Source organism: Carcharhinus amblyrhynchos, chromosome 25 (genome assembly GCF_965287045.1).
Source record: "Carcharhinus amblyrhynchos chromosome 25, sCarAmb.v2.hapA, whole genome shotgun sequence".
In the NCBI taxonomy this organism is placed as follows: domain Eukaryota; kingdom Metazoa; phylum Chordata; class Chondrichthyes; order Carcharhiniformes; family Carcharhinidae; genus Carcharhinus; species Carcharhinus amblyrhynchos.
In genome coordinates, this window is record NC_137348.1 from 38,783,302 (window position 1) to 38,811,054 (window position 27,753).

General features: G+C 51.3%; 1 protein-coding gene across 2 annotated transcripts in view; it reads right to left on the minus strand.

The window, feature by feature from the left end:
• abca2 (ATP-binding cassette, sub-family A (ABC1), member 2) overlaps positions 1–12,807 on the minus strand; it is a 508,234-nt gene extending 495,427 nt beyond the window's left edge. For both annotated transcript variants that reach the window (XM_080212375.1, XM_080212373.1), the window contains exon 1: positions 12,509–12,807. In XM_080212375.1, coding sequence (XP_080068501.1) covers positions 12,509–12,574 — 66 coding nt within the window. In that variant the 5' untranslated portion in view covers positions 12,575–12,807. The remainder of the gene's footprint in view (positions 1–12,508) is intronic.
• Between the last annotated feature and the right edge of the window lie 14,946 nt (positions 12,808–27,753).

Below are 27,753 nucleotides of genomic sequence, written 5' to 3' on the forward strand. Positions count from 1 at the left end.
GGAGGATTCTGCGGTGAGGATCCAAAGGGGCTGAAAATGGATACAGATTAAGTGAGCGGGCATGGAGGAATGTTAAGAACAACGTGGGGAAATGTAAAATTACCCATTTTTACTTTTTTGCAAATAAATGCTGGTGTTCAAAAAGATATGGATATGCTTTACACGGATCGCTGAAAGTTAACATGCAAGTCCAACAAGCAATTCCAAAAGTAGCCCGAATTGCAAGGGGGTTGGATTGTAAGAAAAATGAAGTCTTGTTGCAATTATTTTGAGCTTTGGTGAGACCACACAAGGAGTATTGTGTCCCTTTGAAGGGAGGTTACATTTGCCTTAGAGTTTCTGATAGTATACTGAGAAGTGGATCACAATAAGTCTTTGAACAATGGGCTGATAATAATGTGTGTACGTTTACACTGGGTTGCTGTTTGAAATAATGAGCACAAACAGTTTCTACGAATGCTAGAGCTCATTGTCTCGCTTCAAACCACAGGCAGCGAAAGATCAACCCTCCATCAGTCCTCACAATAAAGGATGTTATGGGGCGGCTGATAATTCAGAGGTCCAAAATTTAGAATTTGCGCGTACAGTTTAGCAACACCCCAGACACAAAGACAAAAAGAAGCAGCCTGAAGTTAACAACTGAAAGAACAAGGGCTTCTATCTACGAAGAAGGTGAAATGCTGCCAACAAAGGGCAACATTTTGAGGTCTTGTCTTGTGCATTGCTTTGTCCCATCAGGTTAATGTCAGATAATCAGAGTGGCCCACAATTGATGTAAGGGTGATGGAGATTCCACTGCACTGCTATCTGCTACATGGAAAAGTGAGGGGGTTACAGAAGAACATAAGAAATAGGAGCAGGAGTAGGCCATCTAGCCCTTCGAGCCTGCCCCGCCATTCAATAAGACCATGGCTGATCTGAAGTGGATCAGTTCCATTTTTCCGCTTTCTCCCCATAACCCTTAATTCCCTTGTCTATCAGAAACCTATCTACCCGTGACTTAAATATATTCAGTGAGGTAGCCCCCACCACTTCAACGGGCAGAGAATTCCAGAGATTCACCACCCTTTGAGTGAAGAAGTTCCTCCTCAACTCCGATCTAAACTGCCCCCCACTTATCTTGAGACTGTGCCCTCTAGTCCTGCTATCCTTTCTAAGCGGGAAGAATCTCTCTACCTCTACCCTATCCATCCCCTTCATTATCTTATATGTCTCTATAAGATCCCCCCCTCAGCCTTCTAAACTTCTGAACTCACTGGGTTCTTCCCAGCGTCCTCATACTTGTGCTTCAACCAGCAACTACAAGATGGAGTGTCTGTTCGCTATCATGTTGCCGCATTTTCTACATCAGTGACTACACGCTAGGGATCCGGGTTCGATTCCTGGCTTGGGTCACTGGTCGGTGCAGAGTCTGCACCTTCTCCCCATGTCTGCAAGGGTTTCCTCTGGTTTCCTCCCACAATCTGAAAGGCGTGCTGGTTAGGTGCATTGACCATGCTAAATTCTCCCTCTGTGTACCCAAACAGGCGCTGGAATGTGGCGACTTGCAGTGTTAATGTAAGCCAACTTGTGGCACTAATAAATAAAAATACTTAAAAGAAAATGCTTCACTGGCTGTGAGGTGAAGGGAGGTCCAGAGGTTATAAACGGTGCTGAATGAATGCAAATTACATTCCACGTGACTATGACAAAGATACAGGACGGGATTCTCAGATCTCATTCATCCCACCTCCACTGCCAGTGAGAATGGAGAACTTGGCACTCAACAGAGCCATTCGCTGCAGCGGGACTGGAGAACACCTGCGGCAAGCAAGCTCAAAGATTTCTAAGCAACCCTTCTCAACACAGCTGCAAGCAGCCTTTGACACAGTTAACCACACTCCTCCAATGCCTCTCTCCACTGTCATCCAGCTGGGAGGGACTGTTCTTGCCTGATTTCATTTTTATTTATCTAATCAGAGCCAGAGAATCAGCTTGCAATGGCTTCCCTTCCTACTCCAGCACCATTGCCTTGTGTCCCCAGGGGTCGAATGTTGGCCCTTTACTACTTTTCATTTCCTTGCTGCCCCTCAGCAACATCGCAAAGATACCATACACCATCAACACCCATCTGTACCTCACCACCACTTCTCCAGATTCCTCCACTGTTGTTAAATTATCAGACTCCTTACCCAAAATCCAGTAGCGGACGAGTAGAAGTCTTCACCAAAGAAGTATTGGGAAGACTAACAGAAGCCATTCTGAACCTGTATCAGAGTTCACACTAAGTCCCACTTTCCTATCACCACCGTGCTCACTGATCTACACTCACTCCCGGTCAAGCAATCTCTTGATTTTTTAAAATTCCCATCCAAGTTTTCAGATCCTTCCGTGGCCTGGCCCCTTCTAGCTCTGTTATCTTCTCCAGCTCCACAATCCTTGGAGATATCCGAGTTCCTCAAATTCTGCCCTCCTGCGTATTCCTTATTTTAATCGCTCCACCATTGGTGACCGTAGCCGAAAATTTCCAGTCTTGGGGTGCACGCAGCCAGAAACTACCATCACAGCGCCCTCCCCTCCCCCACCCCCGCCCATGTCTCAAATCGCCCAAGTCCCAATCCACCCAGTACCCTTTTCAGGGCTTTCAGCCATGCTTATCTCCTTTAAGACTCTGAGCAGATTCTGGTTGTCTAATCTAACACCTCCTTACTGTTACTCAGTGTCACAGTGTTCCTGCAAAGCATCTTGGGACCTTTGGTTATGTTAACAGCACAATGTAAGAAAAGTAACTGTAAACCTTTCTTCTTCCCCATTCAGGTTTTATACCCCAATACACAAATGTGTAATAACTTCAGCAAGTCCCATGAGGTTGGCACTTTGGAGTATGAGCTGCCTGATTGAAGTCATAATTGCCTGCCCAATCAGGGAGCCTCACCTGTATATAAATGTATAGTTTGAGGATAAGAAGTAAACCTTTTAGGACTAAGGTAAGGAGAAATTTCTTCACCCAGAGGGTGGTGAATTTGTGGAATTCATTAACACGGAAAGTGGTCAAGGCCAAAACATTGAGTGATTTCAAGAAGAAATTAGATATAGCTCTTAGGGCCAATGGGACCGAGGGATATGGGGGGAAAGGGGGATCAGGATATTGAATCTGATGATCAAAATGAATGGTGGAACAGGCTCAAAGGGTTGAATGACCTACTCCTGCTTCTAGTTTCTACGTTTAAATATGGGAGTGTCAGCTCCACTGGCACTCCTGATTGTGACTTTGTACCTGAGCAGCCTAGGAGTCGAATAGAGTTTGTAAATAAAGGAAACTTGGTGAACAGTTATCAGGCCTCTGAAAAGTTATTTCAATATGCTCATACCATGCTGTATCCACCTGGACATATAACATGTTCCCCTCCCCTTTGATATGACTGAAAGTAATTAAAGTTAATTACTTTTGAGAAACTCCCATAGTCCAAAGATATGTGGGTTCGGTTGATTGGCCATGCTAAATTGCCCCTAGTGTCAGGGAATTAGCAGGGTAGATATATGGGGTTACAGGGATAAGGCCTGGTTGGTGCAGGCTTGATGGGCTGAATGGCCTCCTTTTGCACTGTAGGGATTCTATGATTCTTAAAGTTTAAAACGTATTTATTAGTCACAAGTAAGGCTTACATTCACACTACATCGAAGTTACTGTGAAAATACCCTAGTCGCCACACTCTGGCATCTGTTTGAGTCAATGTGCCTAACCCTGGCCATCAGATCTCTTACTTCCACAGGTAGGCATTGCTTCAATTTACTGAATCATCCAAAGTAGGCCACCTCCAACAGCAAATTGCACCCTGGGTGCAGCTTCAGAGTGTCAGACTCGTGTTGTGTTCGAAAGCCTGGAGTTGGATTGGAACTCGGAGCAAGCATGCCAGTCCACTGGGCCACAGCTGTCACTGCAGTGTAGCGTAGCCTATGGGCAGACTTCAGCCGATACGTCTGCTGGGGGAATGGCTGCAATTCAATTCGCAATAGCTTCATAGTTTCCCACCGTTAAATGAAGATAGTACCAGACCAACAGGGATTCGCCTTTATTTTTACTGTGGAGTCTCTTAACCCAGAACTCTGCTCTGCAAGATTTGCCAGCCTTCGATGCAAATCCTCCATTTAACATTTGCACTAAAGGTCAAAGATACCTTCAATTTAAAATTTTAAGCATCCTTCACCCAACCACATTTCAATATTTAAATAAAATGCAGCCAAGTACAGGCCACTGTGTTCATTTTATTCTTTCACGGGATGCAGGTGTCGCTGGCAAGACCAGGATTTGTTACTCATCCCTCACTGCCCTTGAACGCTGTGGCTTGCGAGGCTATTTATTAGCTTATGAAGAGAGATTGAATAGACTGGGTCTGTACTCGTTAGAGTTTAGAAGGCTGAGGGGGGATCTTATAGAGACTTACAAGATAATGAAAGGGATGGATAGGGTAGAGGTAGAGAGATTCTTCCTGCTCAGAAAGGAAAACAGAACTAGAGGGCACAGCCTCAAAATAGGGCGGGGAGGAGAAACAGTTTAGAACGGAGTTGAGGAGTAACTTCTTCACTCAAAGGGTGGTGAGTCTCTGGAATTCTCTACCCATTGAAGTGGTGGAGGCTACCTCGTTGAATATATTTAAGTCACGGGTTGATAGGTTTCTGATAGATAAGGGAATTACAGGTTATGGGGAGAAAGCGGGAAAATGGAACTGATCCACTTCAGATCAGCCATAATCTTATTGAATGGCGGGGCAGGCTCGAAGGGCTGGATGGCCTACTCCTGCTCCTATTTCTTATGTTCATATGTTCTTATTTCAGAAATCAATTAAGAGTGAACCACATTGCTGTGGCTCTGGAGTCACATGTAGGCCAGACCAGGTAAGGAAGGCAGATTTCCTTCCCTAAAGGACACTTATGAACATTTTAGAGGTCAGTGGACATTTCATGGTTGCCATGGCCGAGGCTCACTCCCAATGCCTGATTTATTAGATTAATTCAGGTTCCAGCAGTTGCTATGCTGGGGTCATGACTCCATTACCAATGTGGCGTCATCTCCTCTGAGGACTGCGTTCATATCATTCCAACCGTCCCTTTCCAAGAACTTGCAACAAATAGATACAAAATATATTCTTCTACTTCCCTGTTCCCTTAATTCCAAAGCTGGTACTGTAATATTCAAGGACACCAAATGTGTTGATACGGAAGAAAAGAAAGAACACGCATTCATGTTGTGCCTTTCGCAAACTCAAGACATCCCAAATCGCCTTACTAACAACAATGCAGTTTTCCAACTGGAGTTGTTGCTGTAATGTAGGAAACACAGGAGCCAATTTATGCACAGTAAGCTCCCATAAACAATAACTGGGTAAGGGATCAAGATTTCAGCAAAGGGGCTTCAGATAGATGTTGGTCAGGAAACAGGGACAGCTCACCCCAAAAAAAAGACACCCGACAGTCCTGCACTGCGATGCCACCCTGGATTACGTACTCCAGTCTCTTGAGTTGGGCTTGAACTCACAACTTTCTGACTAAAACACAAAGCATTCTTTCTACAGCTGACGTAAGGTGCTAACCATAAAGAGATATAAATCACAAAATAATCATGAAATGCAAGTTCACTGGCAATTTAAAACACACACTTAATTACCATAATGTGCATTGATCTTAGCTGTCTATTCAGTTATTGTGCAGTGCATAGACCAATAGTCAACAAGCAAAGTGCCTATCAAATGGTAAATAAATTCTCTTCCAATGTTGTATGCTCATTGATCCTATCCAGTGTTGTTGACTCATGGGTTGGTGCATGCAAGCTGCATAACTCCCCAGTGTTTAATATAGATATTTCAGTCTGATTTATGATGCCATCAGTATCAAGAACTAATTAAGCCAAAAATTCTCCTCTCCCCCCTTCCCGGTGACTGAGATAGAATACTAAAATGTTTGGCATATATTATCCAGAATCAGAGCCATTGACTATCAGTTTGCATCATCTCCACATTCTGGAAAATACCGAGAAGCTGCCATTATCCTTCTCTGTGGGAATGTAATGTGTTGGTACTGAGGGAAGACCTATTAAAATATATCACTCAGCACAGGTTTAACTCCATATCCAGTGCTACAGAAAGGTTGGGTGGTGACTGGGCAGCACAGTGGTTAGCACTGCTGCCTCACAGTGCCAGGGACCCAGGTTCGATTCCCGGCTTGGGTCACTGCCTGTGCGGAGTCTGCACTTTCTTCCCTTGTCTGCGTGTGTTTTCTCTAGATGCTCCGGTTTCCTCCCACAGTCCAAAGATGTGCAGGTTAGGGGCAATGGCCATGCTAAATTGCCCCTTGGGGTCAGGGGATTAGCAGGGTAAATACGTGGGGTCATGGGGATAGAACCTGGGTGGGACTGTGGTCGGTGCAGACTCGATGGGCAGAACAGCTTTCTTTTGCACTGCAGGGATTCTATGATTCTGACTGATCACATCTCTGATGAAACCTCAGCATAAAACTGGGATTATTGAGGACCAGGGCAAGACTGCAAAAATCCTGAAAGACACCTGTGAGCCTAAATATCACAGATATAAATCACTAGTCCAGCACAGGTTGAGAGTAGACAATGTTCACACATGTATTATTTCTAATGTCAGAACTGAAATCCCTTTTCTGTGATAAGTTAAAGACAGAGAGGCAACAATAACAACAAATACATTTCCACGGATGCGATACATGCAGACCAAGTGTGCAGTAAAAGGCAACTGTATCCCTGGTCAAGTAAGCAGTGCCACAATGTAGCTGCCAGCTGGAGATGCCTGTCTCAGGCCCAGTACAGGGGAAACTTGTGGAGAATGGGGAATAGCCAAGGCTGGGATGGAAAGGTTAGGGAGACGGGAGTGGAGAGGAGGGATGGCGAAGGGGGAGGGATGGCAAGGGGGAAGGATGGAGAGAGGGGGGGAATGGAGAGAGGGGGATGGAGAGGGGGCAGAGGATGAGGGGGGTGGCGGGGGGATGGCGAGGGGGAGGGGGAGGGACGGCGAGGGGGAGGGGGAGGGACGGCGAGGGGGCGAGGGAGGGGCGAGCGAGGTGGGGGGTGAGGAAGGGAGGGGCGAGCGGGGGGGCGAGGGATGGAGGGGCGAGCTGGGGGGGCGAGGGAGGGGCGAGCGAGGGGGGCGAGGGAGGGGCGAGCGAGGGGGGCGAGGGAGGGGCGAGCGAGGGGGGCGAGGGAGGGGCGAGCGAGGGGGGCGAGGGAGGGGCGAGCGAGGGGGGCGAGGGAGGGGCGAGCGAGGGGGGCGAGGGAGGGGCGAGCGAGGGGGGCGAGGGAGGGGCGAGCGAGGGGGGCGAGGGAGGGGCGAGCGAGGGGGGCGAGGGAGGGGCGAGCGAGGGGGGCGAGGGAGGGGCGAGCGAGGGGGGCGAGGGAGGGGCGAGCGAGGGGGGCGAGGGAGGGGCGAGCGAGGGGGGCGAGGGAGGGGCGAGCGAGGGGGGCGAGGGAGGGGCGAGCGAGGGGGGCGAGGGAGGGGCGAGCGAGGGGGGCGAGGGAGGGGCGAGCGAGGGGGGCGAGGGAGGGGCGAGCGAGGGGGGCGAGGGAGGGGCGAGCGAGGGGGGCGAGGGAGGGGCGAGCGAGGGGGGCGAGGGAGGGGCGAGCGAGGGGGCGAGGGAGGGGCGAGCGAGGGGGGCGAGGGAGGGGCGAGCGAGGGGGGCGAGGGAGGGGCGAGCGAGGGGGGCGAGGGAGGGGCGAGCGAGGGGGGCGAGGGAGGGGCGAGCGAGGGGGGCGAGGGAGGGGCGAGCGAGGGGGGCGAGGGAGGGGCGAGCGAGGGGGGCGAGGGAGGGGCGAGCGAGGGGGGCGAGGGAGGGGCGAGCGAGGGGGGCGAGGGAGGGGCGAGCGAGGGGGGCGAGGGAGGGGCGAGCGAGGGGGGCGAGGGAGGGGCGAGCGAGGGGGGCGAGGGAGGGGCGAGCGAGGGGGGCGAGGGAGGGGCGAGCGAGGGGGGCGAGGGAGGGGCGAGCGAGGGGTGCGAGGGAGGGGCGAGCGAGGGGGGCGAGGGAGGGGCGAGCGAGGGGGGCGAGGGAGGGGCGAGCGAGGGGGGCGAGGGAGGGGCGAGCGAGGGGGGCGAGGGAGGGGCGAGCGAGGGGGGCGAGGGAGGGGCGAGCGAGGGGGGCGAGGGAGGGGCGAGCGAGGGGGGCGAGGGAGGGGCGAGCGAGGGGGGCGAGGGAGGGGCGAGCGAGGGGGGCGAGGGAGGGGCGAGCGAGGGGGGCGAGGGAGGGGCGAGCGAGGGGGGCGAGGGAGGGGCGAGCGAGGGGGGCGAGCGAGGGGGGCGAGGGAGGGGGGCGAGGGAGGGGGGCGAGGGAGGGGGGCGAGGGAGGGGGGCGAGGGAGGGGCGAGCGAGGGGGGCGAGGGAGGGGCGAGCGAGGGGGGCGAGGGAGGGGCGAGCGAGGGGGGCGAGGGAGGGGCGAGCGAGGGGGGCGAGGGAGGGGCGAGCGAGGGGGGCGAGGGAGGGGCGAGCGAGGGGGGCGAGGGAGGGGCGAGCGAGGGGGGCGAGGGAGGGGCGAGGGAGGGGCGAGGGAGGGGGGCGAGGGAGGGGCGAGCGAGGGGGGCGAGGGAGGGGCGAGCGAGGGGGGCGAGGGAGGGGCGAGCGAGGGGGGCGAGGGAGGGGCGAGCGAGGGGGGCGAGGGAGGGGCGAGCGAGGGGGGCGAGGGAGGGGCGAGCGAGGGGGGCGAGGGAGGGGCGAGGGAGGGGCGAGCGAGGGGGCGAGGGAGGGGCGAGCGAGGGGGGCGAGGGAGGGGCGAGCGAGGGGGGCGAGGGAGGGGCGAGCGAGGGGGGCGAGGGAGGGGCGAGCGAGGGGGGCGAGCGAGGGGGGCGAGGGAGGGGCGAGCAAGGGGGGCGAGGGAGGGGCGAGGGGGGGGCGAGCGAGGGGGGCGAGGGAGGGGCGAGCGAGGGGGGCGAGGGAGGGGCGAGCGAGGGGGGCGAGGGAGGGGCGAGCGAGGGGGGCGAGGGAGGGGCGAGGGAGGGGCGAGGGAGGGGCGAGGGAGGGGCGAGGGAGGGGCGAGGGAGGGGCGAGCGAGGGGCGAGCGAGGAGGGGGGCGAGCGAGGGAGGGGGGGCGAGGGAGGGGGGGGCGAGCGAGGGAGGGGGGGCGAGGGAGGGGGGGGGCGAGCGAGGTGGGGCGAGCGAGGGGGGGCGAGCGAGGGGGGGCGAGCGAGGGGGGGGGGGCGAGCGAGGGGGGCGAGCGAGGGGGGGCGAGCGAGGGGGGGCGAGCGAGGGGGGCGAGCGAGGGGGGCGAGCGAGGGGGGCGAGCGGGGGCGAGGGGGGCGAGGGAGGGGCGAGCGAGGGGGGCGAGGGAGGGGCGAGCGAGGGGGGCGAGGGAGGGGCGAGCGAGGGGGGCGAGGGAGGGGCGAGGGAGGGGGGGCGAGGGAGGTGCGAGGGAGGGGGGGCGAAGGAAGGCGGCGAGGGAGGGGCGAGCGAGGGGGCGAGGGAGGGGCGAGCGAGGGGGGCGAGGGAGGGGCGATCGGGGGGGCGAGGGAGGGGCGATCGGGGGGGGCGAGGGAGGGGGGGGCGAGCGAGGGAGGGGGGCGAGCGAGGGAGGGGGGGCGAGCGAGGGAGGGGGGCGAGCGAGGGGGGCGAGGGAGGGGGGGGCGAGGGAGGGGGGGCGAGGGAGGGGGGCGAGGGAGGGGGGGCGAGCGAGGGGGGCGAGCGAGGGGGCGAGCGGGGCGAGCAGGGGGGCGAGCGAGGGGGGCGAGCGAGGGGGGCGAGCGGGGCGAGGGAGGGGCGGGCGAGGGGGGGGCGAGGGGGGGGCGAGGGGGGGCGAGCGAGAGGGGCGAGGGAGGGGGGCGAGGGAGGGGGGCGAGGGAGGGGGGCGAGGGAGGGGGGCGAGGGAGGGGGGCGAGCCAGGGGGGCGAGCCAGGGGGGCGAGCCAGGGGGGCGAGGGAGGGGGGGCGCGAGGGAGGGGGGGCGCGAGGAGGGGGGGCGCGAGGGAGGGGGGGCGCGAGGGAGGGGGGGCGCGAGGGAGGGGGGGCGCGAGGGAGGGGGGCGCGAGGGAGGGGGGGCGCGAGGGAGGGGGGGCGCGAGGGAGGGGGGGGCGCGAGGGAGGGGGGGCGCGAGGGAGGGGGGGCGCGAGGGAGGGGGGGCGCGAGGAGGGGGGGGCGCGAGGGAGGGGGGGCGCGAGGGAGGGGGGGGCGCGAGGGAGGGGGGGGCGCGAGGGAGGGGGGGCGCGAGGGAGGGGGGGGCGCGAGGGAGGGGGGGCGCGAGGGAGGGGGGGCGCGAGGGAGGGGGGGCGCGAGGGAGGGGGGGCGCGAGGGAGGGGGGCGCGAGGGAGGGGGGCGCGAGGGAGGGGGGGCGCGAGGGAGGGGGTCGCGAGGGAGGGGGTCGCGAGGGAGGGGGGGCGCGAGGGAGGGGGGCGCGAGGGAGGGGGGGCGCGAGGGAGGGGGGGCGCGAGGGAGGGGGGGCGCGAGGGAGGGGGGGCGCGAGGGAGGGGGGCGCGAGGGAGGGGGGGCGCGAGGGTGGGGGGCACGAGGGAGGGGGGGGGCGCGAGGGAGGGGGGGCGCGAGGGAGGGGCGGGAGGAGGGGGGGCGGGAGGAGGGGGCGGGGTGAGGGGGGGCGAGGGAGGGGGTGGGGGGAGCGGGGTGAGGGAGGGGGGCGGGGCGGGAGGGGGGCGAGGCGGGAGGGGGGCGAGGGGGGAGGGGGGCGAGGGGGAGGGGGGAGGTAGGGGAAGGAGGAGGGAGGGGCGAGGGGGAGGGGGCGAGGGGGAGGGGGCGAGGGGAGGGGGCGAGGGGGAGGGGGCGAGGGGGAGGGGCGAGGGGGAGGGGGGCGAGCGAGGGTGGGTGGGGGAGGGGGGAGGGGGAGGGGGGAGGGGGGAGGGGGAGGGGGGGAGGGGGGGAGGGGGGAGGGGGAGGGGGGAGGGGGGGGGGAGGGGGGGAGGGGGAGGGGGGGAGGGGAGGGAGGGGAGGGGGGAGGGGAGGGGGGAGGGGGGAGGGAGGGGAGCGGGGGGGTGGGCGGGTAGGGGAGCGGGGGGGTTGGGGGGTGGGGGAGTGGGGAGAGGTGAGGGAGTAGGGAGTAGGGGGTGGGGGGAGGGGGGTGGGGGGAGGGGAGCGGGGGGGAGGGGGGTGGGGGGTGGGGGGGAGGGGGCGGAGGAGGGGGAGGGGGCGGGCTGGCGAGGGCGGGGGTGAGGGGAGACGAGGGCGGGGGGGCGATGAGGGTGAGGGTGGGGGGATGGCGAGGCGAGGGATGGCGAGGGTGGAGGGTGATGAGGGTGAGGGATGGTGAGGGATGGTGAGGGATGGTGAGGGATGGTGAGGGATGATGAGGGTGAGGGGTGATGAGGGTGAGGGTGGAGGGTGGTGAGGGTGGGGGGTGATGAGGGTGAGGGTGGGGGATGGTGGGGGATGGTGAGGGAGGGTGAGGGATGGTGAGGGAGGGTGAGGGATGGTGAGGGTGAGGGATGGTGAGGGAGGGTGAGGGATGGTGAGGGTGAGGGATGGTGAGGGTGGGTGAGGGTGAGGGATGGTGATGGTGAGGGTGATGGTGAGGGTGAGGGAGGGTGAGGGTGAGGGAGGGTGAGGGTGAGGGATGGTGAGGGTGAGGGTGAGGGATGGTGAGGGTGAGGGATGGTGAGGGTGAGGGATGGTGAGGGTGAGGGATGGTGAGGGTGAGGGATGGTGAGGGTGAGGGTGAGGGATGGTGAGGGAGGGTGAGGGATGGTGAGGGTGAGGGATGGTGAGGGAGGGTGAGGGATGGTGTGTGGATGGTTGAGGGTGATGGTGGAGGGTGAGGGATGGTGAGGGTGAGGGTTGGTGAGGGTGAGGGATGGTGAGGGTGAGGGATGGTGAGGGTGAGGGATGGTGAGGGTGAGGAGGTGAGGGATGGTGAGGGTGAGGGATGGTGAGGGTGAGGGATGGTGAGGGTGAGGGATGGTGGTGAGGGTGAGGGAGGGTGAGGGATGGTGAGGGATGGTGAGGGTGAGGATGGTGAGGGAGGGTGAGGGATGGTGAGGGTGAGGGATGGTGAGGGTGAGGGATGGTGATGGTGAGGGTGAGGGAGGGTGAGGGTGAGGGATGGTGAGGGTGAGGGATGGTGAGGGTGAGGGATGGTGAGGGTGAGGGTGAGGGATGGTGAGGGTGAGGGATGGTGAGGGTGAGGGATGGTGAGGGTGAGGGATGGTGAGGGTGAGGGTGAGGGATGGTGAGGGTGAGGGATGGTGAGGGTGAGGGTGAGGGAGGGTGAGGGTGAGGGATGGTGAGGGTGAGGGATGGTGAGGGTGAGGGATGGTGAGGGTGAGGGATGGTGAGGGTGAGGGTGAGGGATGGTGAGGGTGAGGGTGAGGGATGGTGAGGGTGAGGGTGAGGGTGAGGGATGGTGAGGGTGAGGGTGAGGGATGGTGAAGGTGAGGGATGGTGAGGGTGAGGGTGAGGAGGGTGAGGGTGAGGGAGGGTGAGGGTGAGGGATGGTGAGGGTGAGGGATGGTGATAGCAGACCTGGTGCCTGCAGCGCTGTCAGGGACACCCTATCCCCCCCCCCTCCCTCCCTATCCCTCCCTCACTCACCGGGCTCCGGCGCTTCAGGCTGATGTTCTTCCACAGGAGCAGGTGGAGCTGGTGCAGGAAGCCCATGGCTGCAGCCCGGCGGCCGTGCGGCGGACACGGAAAGCCCGCTCTCTCTCTCCGGGCTCACAGCCCGCACCCTCCCGCTCGCAGCGGCGTCTGTCCGGAGCCGCGGGGCGGCGGCGGCATCGCTACCCTCCGGACACACAGCCCGTGAGAGAGACCCTGACACACACCCAGACACACTCCCTCACACACACACCCAGACACACTCTCTCCAGCCCCGCTCCGCACAAAGACAATCCCGGCTCCTCCGCCGCTGCTGCTGCAAGCCGACAGCTGAGCGCGCCCCCGACACACTGCCCGCGCCGCCGCCGTGCGCGCGTCCGCCAACCACCGTGCGCGCTCCCGCTGATTTAACTTTCCCGGTGCGCGCTCGCCGCATTCATTGTGCGCGCTCCCGTCGTTGTTATTCACTCTCGCGCACTGTGCGCGCGCTCTCTACTCGTCGCTCGCGCTCCCGTCGATCAATCTCACGGCGCGCGTCCCCGCCTCCTTCTCTGTTACTGTGTGCGCGTCCCCGCCTCCTCCTCTTACTGTGTGCGCGTCCCCGCCTCCTTCTCTGTTACGGTGTGCGCGTTCCCGCCTCCTTCTCTGTCACTGTGTGCGCGCCCCCACCACCTGTATTGAGCGCGCACCCGCCGCTCAATGCGCGCCCCCGCCCCCAGGCCAGGCTGTGTCTGTCTGGATCTCACTGGTTTGTGTTTTGGGAAACATTCCCTGATCCCAGTGGGAATCTCTCATTGTTTCATCTCACACACAGGGACAGGACAGCAACCCTGGCAGCATCTGTGGACAGAGGAGCAGAGTTAACAGGCACTCTCCTACAGGTGTCTGACTATATATAGTATGTGTGTGTCTTGTAGGTGTGTGTGGTTTAACATGTCTATATGTGATTATATAAGTGATTTCAAATGAACCTGTTGGACCGGCATCATCACATCATGGTTTCTATCACTGTCTTGTGTAGATGTGCAGAACATGCATTTATATAGCATTTTCACAACCACAGGATGTGCCAAAGCACTTTACAGCCAATAAAGTACTTTGTGAAGTGTAGTCACTGTTGTAATGTGGGAAATGATGTGGGTATGCTGGCGTTGGACTGGCGTAAACACAGTAAAAAGTCTGACAACACCAGGTTTTAGTCCAACCTATTTATTTGATAATAGACTCACAAGCTTTCGGGGTTAGCCCCTTCGTCAGGTGAATGGAGAGTTCTGGCCTCAGACAGAGCATATAAAGCACAGACAGTTGTTGTCAGACTTTTTACTGTAATGTGGGAAAGACAGCAGACAATTTTTACACAGCAAACTCCCACAAACAGGAATGTGACAATGACAATCTTGTGCCTTTAAGAAATGTATTTTAATCATGTTCCTTTACAGAATTTTGCCAGCATCATGATGTCTGTAGCCAGTGTCCTGTGTTGTTGCTGAGGCAGTATAAATTACATAATGTTTATTTTTAATCTGGACTAATGCAGTGTCCTGTGGTTTAATGGTCATTTGGGAATTGCTGAGTGGAGCTTGATTTGAGATTGATTGACAGTTTGTATCGTATGGTTAGGGACAGCTATAGAACATAGAACATTACAGCGTAGTACAGGCCCTTCGACCCTCAATGTTGCACCGACCTGTGAAACTAATCTACAGCCCATTTAGCCTACACTATTCCAATATGACCATTTAAATGCCCTTAAAGTTGGTGAGTCCACTTCTGTTGCAGGCAGGGCGTTCCACGCCCTTACTATTCTCTGCGTAAAGAACCTACCTCTGACATCTGTCCTATATCTATCACCCCTCAATTTAAAGCTATGTCCCCTCATGCGAGCCATCACCATCCGAGGAAAAAGGCTCTCACTGTCCACCCTATCTAATCCTCTGATCATCTTGTATGCCTCTATTAAGTCATCTCTTAACCTTCTTCTCTCTAACAAAAACAGTCTCAAGTCCCTCAGCCTTTCCTCATAAGATCTTCCCACCATACCAGGCAACATTCTGGAAAATCTCTTCTGCACCCTTTCCAAAGCTTCCACATCCTTCCTATAATGCGGTGAGCAGAACTGTACGCAATACTCCAAGTGCGGCCGCACCAGAGTTTTGTACAGCTGCAACATGACCTCATGGCTCTGAAACTCAATCCCTCTACTAATAAAAGCTAACACACCATATGCCTTCTTAACAACCCTATCAACCTGGGTACCAACTTTCAGGGATCTATGCACTGGACACCAAGATCTCTCTGCTCATCCACACTACCAAGTATCTTACCATTAGTCCAGTACTCTGTATTCCTGTTACTCCTTCCAAAGTGAATCACCTCACGCTTTTCCGCATTAAACTCCATTTGCCACCTATCAGCCCAGCTCTGCAGCTTACCTATGTCCCTCTGTAACCTGCAATATCCTCCCACAACTCCATCAACTTTAGTGTCATTCGCAAATTTACTAACCCATCCTTCTACACCCTCATCCAGGTCATTTATAAAAATGACAAACAGCAGTGGCCCAGAACAGATCCTTGCAGTACTCTACTAGTAACTGTACTCCAGGATAAACATTTCCCATCAACCACCACCCTCTGTCTTCTTACAGCTAGCCAATTTCTGATCCAAACCACTAAATCACCCTCAATCCCATACCTCCGTATTTTCTGCAATAGCCTACCGCTTTACTGAAATCCATATACACCACATCAACTGCTTTACCCTCATCCACCTCTTTGGTCACCTTCTCAAAGAACTCAATAAGGTTTGTGAGGCACAACCTACCCTTCACAAAACCATGTTGACTATCCCTAATCAAATTCTTCCTTTCTAGATGATTATAAATCCTATCTCTTATAATCCTTTCCAAAACTTTGCCCATAACAGAAGTAAGGCTCACTGGTCTATAATTACCAGGATTGTCTCTACTCCCCTTCTTGAACAAGAGGACAACATTTGCTATCCTTCAGCCTTCTGGCACTATTCCTGGACAATGATGACATGAAGATCAAAGCCAAAGGCTATGCAATCTCCTCCCTAGCTTCCCAGAGAATCCTAGGATAAATCTATTTTCACACTTTCCAGAATTGCTAATATCTTCTCCTTATGAATGTAAATTCCATCTAGCCTAATAGCCTGTATCTCCATATTCTCCTCGACAACATTGTCTTTTTCCTATGTGAATATTGACAAAAAATATTCATTTAGCACCTCTCCTATCTCTTCGGACTCCATGCACAACTTCCCATTACTGTCCTGGACTGGCCTTCATCTTACCCTAGTCATTCTTTTATTCCTGACATACCTATAGAAAGCTTTAGGGTTTTCCTGCCAAAGGCTTCTCATGGCCCCTCCTGGCTCTTCTTAGCTCCCTCTTTAGGTTCTTCCTGGCTAACTTGTAACTCTCAAGCACCCTGACTGAGCCTTCACGTCTCATCTTAACATAAGTCTCCTTCTTCCTCTTCACAAGAGATTCAACTTCTTTAGTAAACCACGGTTCCCTTGCTTGACCAGTTCCTCCCTGCCTGACAGGTACACACTCATCAAGGACATGCAGTAGCTGTCCCTTGAACAAGCTCCACATTTCAATTGTGCCCATCCTCCGCAGTTTCCTTCCACATCCTATGCATCCTAAATCTCGTCTAATCGCATCATAATTTCCTTTCCCCCAGCTATAACCCTTGCCCTGTGGTATATACCTATCCCTTTCCATTGTTAAAGTAAACGTAACCAAATTGTGGTCACTATCACCAAAGTGCTCACCTACCTCCAAATCTAACACCTGGCCTGATTCATTATCCAGTACCAAATCCAATGTGGCCTCACCACTTGTTGGCCTATCTACATACTGTGTCAGGAAATCCTCCTGCACACATTGGACAAAAACTGACCCATCTAAAGTACTCAAACTATAGCGTTTCCAGTCAATATTTATAAAGTTAAAGTCCCCCATAACAATTACCCTGTTACCTTTGCTCCTATCCAGAATCATCTTTGCAATCTTTTCCTCTACATCTCTGGAACTTTTCGGAGACCTATAGAAAACTCCCAACAGGGTGACCTCTCCTTTCCTGTTTCTAACCTCAGCCCATCCTACTTCAGCAGTCGAGTCCTCATCAAATGTCCTTTCTGCCACCGTAATACTGTCCTTGACTAACAATGCCACACCTCCCCTTCTTTTACCACCTTCCTTGATCTTACTGAAACATCTAAACCCCGGAACCTGCAACAACCGTTCCTGTCCCTGCTCTATCCATGTCTCCAAAATGGCCACAACATCGAAGTCCCAGGTACCAACCCACACTGCAAGTTCACCCACCTTATTCCGGATGCTCCTGCCATTGAAGTAGACACACTTCAAACCTCCTTCCTGCCTGCCAGTTCACTCCTGCGACCTTGAAACCTTATTCATGACCTCACTACTCTGAACCTCCTGTACACTGGAGCTATAATTCAGGTTCCCAATTCCCTGCTGAATTAGTTTAAACCCTCTTGAAGAGCATTAGCAAATTCCCGCTACCCCCCCCCCCCCCCCCCAAGCCCCCCGCAGGATATTGGTACCCCTCTGGTTCAGGTGTAGACTATCCCGTTTGTAGAGGTACCACTTACCCTAGAATGAGCCCCAATTATCCAGGTATCTGAATCCCTCTCTCCTGCACCATCCCTGTAGCCACATGTTCAACTGCTCTCTCTCCCTATTCCTCGCCTTGCTAGTATGTGGCATGGGTAACAAGCCACAGATAACAACTCTGTTTGTTCTAGCTCTAAGCTTCCACCCTAACTCCCTGAATTTCTGCCTTACATCCCCATCCCTTTTCCTACCTATGTCACTGGTGCCTATGTGGCCCACGACTTGGGGCTAGTCCCCCTCCCACTTAAGAATCCCGAAAACATGATCCGAGGCATCATGGACCCCGGTACTTGGGAGGCAATGCACCAACCGCAAGTCTCTCTCGTTCCCACAGAATCTCCTATCTGTCCCCCTAACTACGGAGTCCCCAATGACTAATGCTCTACTCGACACCCCCCTTCCCTTCTGAGCAAGAGGGACAGACTCTGTGCCAGAGACCTGTACGCCACAGCTTACCCCTGGTTAGTCGTTCCCCCCCGCACCCCCCCCCCCCACCCCAACAGTACCCAAAATGGTATACTTGTTATACAGAGGAACAGCCATAGGGGATCACTGCACTGACTGTTTCTTACCCCTTCTAACAGTCACCTAAGTATCTTCATTGAAGCTATGCTTCAGAGAAAAGCCCAGTTTTAATTCAGTGTCTCAGTTGCTGCTAGAAGCTGATGGAAGAAGGCAGTCTCTCTCTCTCTCTTCAGAGGCATGCTGAAAGTTCCAGAACTGGGAATCCTCAGAGTTTTAATCCAACATTCAAAGGACCAATTCAATAGAGTCATAGAGGTTTACAGCATGGAAACAGGCCCTTGTCCATGCTGCCCTTTTTTTTAAACCCCTAAGCTAGTCCCAATTACCCGCATTTGGACCATATCCCTCTATTACCATCTTACCCATGTAACGGTTTAAATGTTTTTTTAAAAGACAGAATTTATCCAACTCTACTACTAACTCTGGCAGCTTGTTCCGGACACTAACCACCCTCTGTGTGGGAACCTTTTGTATCTCTCCCCTCTCACCTTAATTCTATGGCCTCTAGTTTTAGATTGTCCTACCTTTGGGAAAAGATGTTGACTATCTAGCTGATTTGAGCCCCTCATTATTTTATAGATAAGATCACCTCTAAGTCTCCTACACTCCAGGGAAAAAAGGCCCAGTCTATCCAGCCTATGTCATATCTGAACCTTGTAATTGGTAAAAGTTGTACTAATTTTTTATTGTATTTTAACAATGTTCTTAAATAAGTTTTGTTTGATAAAAGCTTCCTTTTGGGTCACTTGAATCATACCTGGAGTGAAATACCTTATATTCACACCACAATCAAATGTAAAATTTAGCGTCTAGGCTAACTTCATAAGATACCTTGGAGTTTCTGGCCTGGGTCTTTAGCAATATTGATTAAGGGATAGATTGGCAGAACACCAGGAATAACTCCCCTACCCCTCTGGAAATAATGCCCTAGGATCTTTTACATTAGTCTGTAAGCAAGCAGTCAGGTAAGTCTTGTATTTGATGTCTCAACTGCAAGGCAGCCCCTCTGACAATGCAGCACTCCCTCAGTCCTGTGCTGGAGTATCAGCTTTGATTTTTATGCTGGCGTGGAACTTGAACTTGTGACTCAGAGGCAAGAGAGCTACTGATTGAGTTGCAGCTATATTTACAGTATGTGTGTGTATATGTGTGTTTGCATACATACATGTGCCTGCCTTTATGCACATATTGATTGACAAGGGAGTGAAATGTTCTTCTCCTCCTAATTCTGCTATGTATGTTCGTACTTATGTATATGATTGTAGGTGTCAATGTTTCTATGGATGTGTTTGTGTGTGCCCATATATAATAATATGCACTATTATTATGTGTATGAAGTCAAAGCAGAATTGCAAACAATACTGCAACTATCTTGCAGTCTATTCCAGTCCTGAACATATGAAACACTGGAAATACACTGTGGCTTTGACTGCAAAAGAGAAAATACTGGAAAATCTCAGCAGATCCAGCTGACATTTCGAATCCAGATGACCCAGTGGATTTGATGTCTTCTATAAAGGCCTAGCAAGGTTTGAGTATTGAATCTACTCTTCAGATGCAGCTACAAGCAACCAAATTTCCTTCCTTTCAGTTAATGATGGGTAGCTGATTTGATCAAGATTTTGCATTTTAATCTCTGATTTCTACCTCTAGCAGTTTTGCTTAGTTATGGTTCTGGACAGCATAAGAACTGTACTGGGCAAATGTTCTACACTGCCAGGCATGTTTCAATATCCTGTGTATGTATCCATTGGAACGAGCGTTAGCATTGGTACCAGTGAAGGGAATAGATGTTGTCCCATCTCAATTGTTAAAATTGGGATTGGCTCGCTGCTGGATTTGCCAGCCTTTCCAGCCACTAAGTAACTATCAGAGCTGATGGTGGCTGATGGGTTGCCTCTCAGGGAAGTGAGAAATTTGAATCCACTGAATTCAGTGCAAAATGCAGAGTCCAAGCTTTTGCCCATTTGATCAATGGGTCTTTCCTGACTTCTTCAGCTGTCTGCCCAATGGCAGGTCCAGCCCACAAAGCCATAATCTCCACCAAGAGTTGGGCATGGAGGAAGGTCGCAAATCCACCTCCCCTAGAACGAAGATCGAACCTTGTGCTATTGACACCAGTCTGGCCCAGACCAGCCAACCAACACCCTTCAGGGAGTCCAAATTTATTTGACAACATGCTGTAGCCTGGCGCTACGGATAGTGCTGGAGAGACTCCAATAAGAAAGCTATCATAAGGTTACAGGGATAGGCCCTCGGTGGGATTGTTATCAATGCAGGACCGGTGAGCCAAATGGCCTCTTTCTGCACTGTATGAATTCTACGATTGCCAGGTTAAATCTTGGAACTCCCTCCTCAACAACAGTGGGAGTATCCATAAACCACATGAAAAGCAGTGGTTCAATAAGGTGACATATGATAGCAAGCAGGAATTTCTCCCACTCTTACTGGCTGCCACTGGCATATGTTGGAAGGATTTGCAAGTTGACATTCACACTCTGGGTCCATTATGAATGCAACTTGAGCGAAGGTATTCTGCAAAGCAGTCACCCATTCTGCATTTAGACTCCCCAGTGTTCTTCAGTTGGTTGAGGGATAAATATTGGCCAGGATATTAGGGGACCTCCCCTGCCCTTCTTTAAATGGTAACATGAGTTAATTGTATATTCATTGTGTTTAATTGTACGCAAGCAGTGGGCACCAAATCGGACTTTATTGGAGCCTATATAAAAAGATATTAACTGAAACCGTGAAGTGGTTGGGTTGGATGATGTGTGCTTGTAATGTTTAGTTCTGTAAATACATGTAGGACTGAGTAAAGATTGCCTCCTGTACTCCCTATCACCAGTTGGCTATCTGGAAAATATCACCATGGGATTATTTACATCCACCTCAGAGGGCAGACAGGATCCCAGTTTAACTAAAGTTCATGTAATGTAGGAAGAAATGGAGAGGCAATGTAAAGTAGTATCAAATTCTAAAGGGAACAGAAGGACAGGAGTATAGGGAGGGAAAATGAGTGAAGGTGTCAAGGCAGGTTAAGAAAGCAGATCATAAGATACATAGGATCCCGAGTCTTATAAAAAAGGAGATAGAATACAAAAGGAAGGATCTCAATAAAACATTGGTTCAGTCTTATCTGGGATATTGTGTCCACTTCTGGACACCAAGCATTATGAAGAGTGTGAAGACATGAGAGAAGTTGTAGAGAAGATCCTCGAGAATGGTCCCAAGAGTGAGAAGCTTTAGTTATGTAGATAGATTGGAGAAGTTGGAGCTCCTTGGAGAAAAGCAGTCAAAGAGGACATCTGGTAGAGGCATTCCAAGCCACGATGGAGCTGGACAAACAAGATGGACAGAAACTATTCCCATTGGTGGCAGGATCAAGAACCAGAGGACACTGATTTAAGGTGATTGGAGAAAGAAATAACTGAGAAATGAGGATTTTTTTTACGTAGTGAGGGGCTAGGATCTGAAACACACTGCCTGAGAATGTGGTGGAGACAAAAAAAAATTGTGGCTTTTAAAAAGGAATTGGATAATTATCTGTGGACAAAATATTTGTAAGGCTACTGTTCTTGCTGTTAGAGACCAGATCAGAAACTCCAATGTACATTATGAAGTTAGCCTAGACCGAAACCTTTTTGATTTTAGCATGAATGTGAGCATAAGATGTTTCACTCCAGGTATGATTCCATTGACCCACCATGAAACTTTTATTAAAACAAAGTTTATTTAATCACACAATTAAAATATAACATGAAAAATTCATATAGCTTTTAAAAATTGAAATATTAAACATGACAAGGTAAAATTCTTAACTGATAGCTATCTCTATTGTTGCAATTTAAGCAATATCCCCACAGACATACATCCTTCTTCAGAATCAGTTAGAACAAAAAAAAGGCTCATGTGAATGCTAGATTTCCAGCCTTCTAATCCCTGTTGACCGAGATACAGAAAGACACCTGTCTTCTGATTCCCATTCAGCAGCCTCCAAAGAAAGAACTACCTTCAAACAGCAGAACTTCAGAGTGTTAGCGCAAGTGGGCGAAACGACCACTACGGACTCAGGCTGAAGTTCAATAACGGCAAAGCTTTATTTTCTCTTATGTCGACAGAGAAGTGCAGTCAGGACATACAATCGGACTGTCCCGAAAGCACTCTAACGGTCCCTCGCAGCAGGCTATAGTTATACCTGAACTTCGGTGCAGTACGCGATTCAAATGCTAATACTTGTTTACAGTATTCGACCTTAGCCATCCTGTCTTGATGTTTTCAAGTGTTGAGGAAATTGTTTTAAGTGTGTGTTAATCGTTTGGTCTGATTGGTTATTAATGGTCTAGAATCTCTGAGGTTTGAACCATAGGTGTGTCATTGATCTCAAAAGAGGTTTGAGGGGCCAGGAACGTTTCCTTAGCTATGCTAATTTTAGGTCTCTCCATGGGTTGTTTGACTGTTTTAGAAGTGCTGATTTCAATGGGGTGGGGATTTAGTTCCTGTAGGTGCCATCCTGTCCAGCTTCCCTTGTGTGCTAGCCCTCATTTGCATTCTAAAAGCATGCTCTTGCCTGCTAATCTGTGTCTGTTACTTTGTGATTTTTAGTGGAGAGGCTCTGAGTGTAACTTTAGTTTGCTTCCATATTGTGTGCCCAATTTCATCAAATTTGTTGTCCAATAACAAGTGAAAAAGATTTTCTTTCTGGCAGATCCAAGTCTCCAAATCCAGAGAGAGACAGAAAGACACAGAGCGCTACTTCTCTGTAAAATTCCTAGCAGCATCTGTCTGTGTTTCTCTGTGTAAGACTAGCCCTGCCTAGTCACATGTTTATTCCTGTCAATCAACCTAATGAAGCCCCACTCTTAAAAACCCCAGGGGAAAACATTAAAATCACAACACTCTATTAGCTCAGTTTAAAACAAATATTCCAGTTTGGAATGAAAAAAGCTGTCGGTTATAGACAACATAGCACTGGATAAATAGAACTAACTTCTAAACAAAATCCTGCACAAGAAACATGACAATATATTTCTTAAAGGCACAATATCATCACATTGCCCCGAGCTGGTAGATACAGGATTGGGCCAATAACCATTCAGTGATTTTATGTAAATACATGAATCTGATACTAGGATGTCACTTTTCCATCATCCAACTTCAGAATCAGCAAATATGAAAGTACTTTTGGCTGCTAACACTGTCAAATCCTTGCTTTATACATTGAAAAGGTGAATTCCAGAGCATCAGCAACAACCAAGGATTGTATGTACAGTCCACATAAACAGTTGTGCACTGATGTAGCACCCTTTACATCCATCTGAGAGGGAAGAAGGCTCCTCAGTTTAGGGGCTCTTCCTAAAGATAGCACTTCCACCAGTACCACACTGACAACTATCAGTCTGGATTTTGTGTCCTAGAATGGGACTTGAACCCACAATCTTCTGACTTTGAGGTGAGGTTTTTTTAATCCATTTGTGGGACATGGCTTTGCTGTCTGGCCAGCATTTATTGTCCAACCCTAGTTGTCCTTGTTCAGAAGGCAGTTGTGAATCAATCACATTGCTGTGGCTCTAGAGTCACATGTAGGCCAGACCAGGTAAGGACGGCAGATTTTCTTTCCTAAAGGGGCTTTTCTTGCCTGCAAGAAAATGTCAGATTGAATGATATTTTGATAGCATAGAATCCTACAGTGCAGAAGGAGGCTATTCAGCCCATCAAGTCTGCACCAACCACAATCCCACCTATTCCTGTAATTCCACATATTTACCCTATTAATCTTCCGAACACTCGCGTCAATTTAGCATGGCCAATCAACCTAATTGCTCTCCAGAAGCTGGCGGGGGGCTGCCTTCTTGACCCACTCAGTCCATTTGGTGTAGGTACATCCACAGTGCTGTTAGGGAGGGAGTTCCAGGACTTTGACCCAGCGACAGTGAAGGAACGGCGATATATTTCCAAATCAGGGTGGTAAGCAGGCCACTGCACATGTGTCAATCTTTCAGTGGGGAGATTTGACACGTGTACTATCCCACCCGCCCCCGCCCCCTCCCCCTCCCCCCCATTGCTGACTCCCAATAGCTGGCCTTTCGATTTCTTCCCAGACCCCTTCTCTCAATAGTCAGCTTCCCAACCCTCTTGCCCCTGCCCCACACCCCCCCTCATCCCCCGATCACTGGCCTCTCCAAACCCCGTGCCTCTGGGCCAGCCCCATTCGTTAGCCCCCAGTGGCCAGCGCTAACCTTCCCATCTGTACACCAATCCTCCCCACATGTGCATCCCCAAACTCCACCCAACCATGTGCAGCCCTGATCACTCTCCTCCCTCCCTCTCCCACGAATCCCCAGTGCAAAGTGTGTCAATCGGCCCAACCCCCAGAAGGCCCTGCTCCTCTGGCCCCACCCCCTTTACACTGCCAGGTGTCTGCTAGGCAGTGCCGGGGTGCCAGGCTGCCACTGCAAGGCTGCCACTGCCAAAAGGGCACCCCCCACCTCAGATCTCTCAGGTGGCCTCAATGGCCTCTATCCCCACCAGCAGAGTGACCACACCTGGTCCCCTTTGATGGGTCCAGCTTTAATCCCCGCTGGTGGAAACCTCTTCTGATGTGGGAGTGGGAGACATTAGCAAGCCCAGGATGGTATTCTCTGAGCTCACTAATCATATGGAAATATGAATTTCCATACAGCAATCAGCCTCGTGCTGATTTCCGATGTGACGCTGATTACATAATAAAAAATGGCCTGGGAGACTTGTGATCAGCCAGACACCAGTCGTGAATCCCGCTGCAAACCCTCCCACTGATGTCTCCCTGCCCGCTGCGCTGAGAATCCCTACGAACATGTTTTAACATCTGTGATTTGAAAGAACAAACAGGCTTTCAAGTAAATTAAATCAAAACAAAGGTTCAATATTTATTGTTCACAGCACATGAAATACAGCAACATACACCACTCCTCATTCACACATGCAAAAAAAGGATGACTTCTAAAGATGTAACGTGCACTTAGGTCAATTGAAGTGTTCTCAGTCTTTTTGGCTAAGATCAAGTGTAGTTTCGACATGCTGTACCTGGTTGAAGTCATTAGGTTATATTTTAGCTTCATTTGAAGCAATTTTTTTAAAGTGGCATCTCGGCCTTTTGGCTAAGATGCAAATGAGATCAAGCCTTGGAGGAGGAGCTATGCCTACTCCAATCAGCTTGGATCATGTAGATCAAGCCCAAGACAGGAGGTGAGAGCCCTGTCTTATCAGCTTGGATTGGGAATGTCTCAACTTGTTGAGACTCTGAATTGGATTTGATTTGCTTTGATTGAATTGACTTGGAATAAAGAATTTAAAAAAATTGAAGTTTCATAAACAGGTCACATCAATTGTCAGTCCTCAAGATGGTTATTAAAATGTTACAGACCTGATAACACTCTTTTGGTTCTCTCCTGAAGACAGTGAAGGTTGAAGTTTCTGGCTTTTTCACATGAATTTATGGTTAATCTTCTGTGGTATAGATATATTTCTGCAGGTAAAACAGATTTGCTCTATGTGTCCACCAGTGGTGACTTTTCAAGGAAGGATTCTTCTTTTTGCTGGGCAAGCTAGTATCCCTCTGTGGTTTGTTGTCAATACTGGCTTGCCTTTGCTTGCCCTCATACATTAATAAGGTACTTCTAGGTATTTTGTATCGCAAGCCATGTATCAACAGTATTGTTGTTTTCCATTGTTCGCATTAGGTATGGGTGGCTAAACAATTTGAAACGAAATGAAGGATATTTGATACAATTTGAATCTGCTTATAATTAAACAGTTCCGTCAGACCCCACTGTTAACTTTCAAGTTTGCAGAAACCACATCTGGGATAACCATTGTATTTGGGTTTCTGTAAATATCCAGACAATAATAAATGTCTCCTTCGCAGTGATCTTCCATCCTGATGTCTCTTCAATGGAAGGTCCTCCACAAGGACATTTGTATTTTCATGCATGTCCAGGCAAGAAGTTAGTCCATGTTCATACGGAACTAAAAAAGAGGTTACCTGCCTCCCTGGAGTCCATTTTGTCAAGGTGAATATTTTGTGCTCCTTTTAAAAGGTAAAGTGCCCATCTTGCTATGAAGTTTGACAAGCACATGGTGCAACTGTAACCAGAGTAAGATGTATTTCCCTCCCTATCTGATGATATAAAATGTGCTCAGTGGGCATTAGTTGTTGCCACCTGTCACATATCTAATCTTTTAAAATCACTCCCTTACACTTCAAAAATAAAACAATTGTTCATATCATGGACATGTGTCAGGAAAGTAAGAAAGTAAAAACATACATCAGGTTAAGTAGTTATCTTGAAATTGTCCATAATTTGAATTTGTGAATGTTGTAGGGCAATATCAGAGATCATGTCTTTTATATTTTAATTTATTTGTCCGTTCATATTATGTTTGATTTCAATGTAATACATGCTGGGCTGCATAGAGCAAGCCCAGAGAGCCAGACCTCACCAGAAGGAAGAAAAGGATTAACGTAGACAGCCAGAGGCTGTTGACAGATAATGATTAACACATTCTTCTAAAGTGCAGGAGATCATTCTGAATTATCATAACAATAGGAGAACCGGCATTAAGACAGCCAGACTCTATATAGTCTAGGGAGGGCATAGTTTTCTGTAAAACGCGATCACTTAGCACAGCAGGGAATGACCAACATATCATTGTAAATCGATTGGGCAAACACAATGCTTTGACATTGTAAAAACTGTCCAGAGAAATGATTAACAGAGATGTACTGAACTATGCAGTCTGCATAATGAGATTAGAAGAACCATCTTGTATGCAACTTGAGGAATTAATATGCTAATGTGAACATTTGCAACTCGAAAAAGTATAATAACCTGTACGAATCTACAGTGGGCAGAGAGAACTCACAGGCAACCTGAAATTTGAGGCCAGAGTCCATCTCTCCCTCATGCATGTGGAATAAAAACTTTTCTTGAAGTTCGACATGGTCTCCAAGGCTTGACTTTTATTTCTCTCCAACAGAGGATGAGGGGAACTTTCTCTCAGGAGCTTAGACGAACACTCTGTCTCATCCACAAGCATCTCTGTATTTCTGTCTACCACTCTGCCATTCAATCATAAACAAAAATATTTGCACAGAATCATAAAATAGTTAGAGCACAGGAGGCCATTTGGTGTCATCTTGCTCTGATGAAAAGAATCAGTTGTCTTCAAGAAACACGCCAAGCTATGGAGTCCCGGCAGATCAGACCTTCAGCGTTATTTTAATGTATGTTCCTTCCTACCACAGAGAGTTATGACAGAATGTTGAAAGAAATCTCAATGATTCAGAAAGAAAATGTATGAGGCGAACTGCAGGAATCCTCCTAAACTGAGCTGGAGTTTGATGAATCCCAGTGAAAATAGAACTTTGATGGACTGAGGTATTCATCAGGAAGAACAATTGTAAAAAGTACACACAATTATAATCTCAATGCAGCTGATATAACAGGAAGTTGCCAGGATAGAAATTGATGTCAGGATTAACTTAAATACCTACACTGATTCCATCCACATGCTTGCTAGTACCGATCACTGTCAAGTGATTCCTGGCTAAGGTAGTTAATACTGCTGCCTCACAGCGTCAGGGACCCAGATTCGATTCCTAGCTTTGGGTCATTGTCTGTGCAGAATCTGGACCTTCTCCCTGTTTCTGCATGGGTTTCCTCCGGGTGTTGCGGTTTCCTCCCCCAGTCTGAAAGACATGCTGGTTAGGGTGCATTGGCCATGCTGAATTCTCCCTCAGTGTACCCGAAAGGGCACCGGAGTGTGGTGATTAAGGGATCTCTCTCTGACATACACACACACACACATTCTGAGCCTTCTCCAAAAAAAAGACAAGCAACAGCAGGTTAAAATAAAGGGAAATGCATGGATAAATTTTCAGCATTGATTTATTTTTGGAACAGAGAGCTTAAACAAGCAATAAAGTGGCTGATTGCTCTCCCTCAAATGCTAATGTAACCCAGCCACTTAGTTTTTTTGTTTAACTCCGCTCATCTATTTAAAC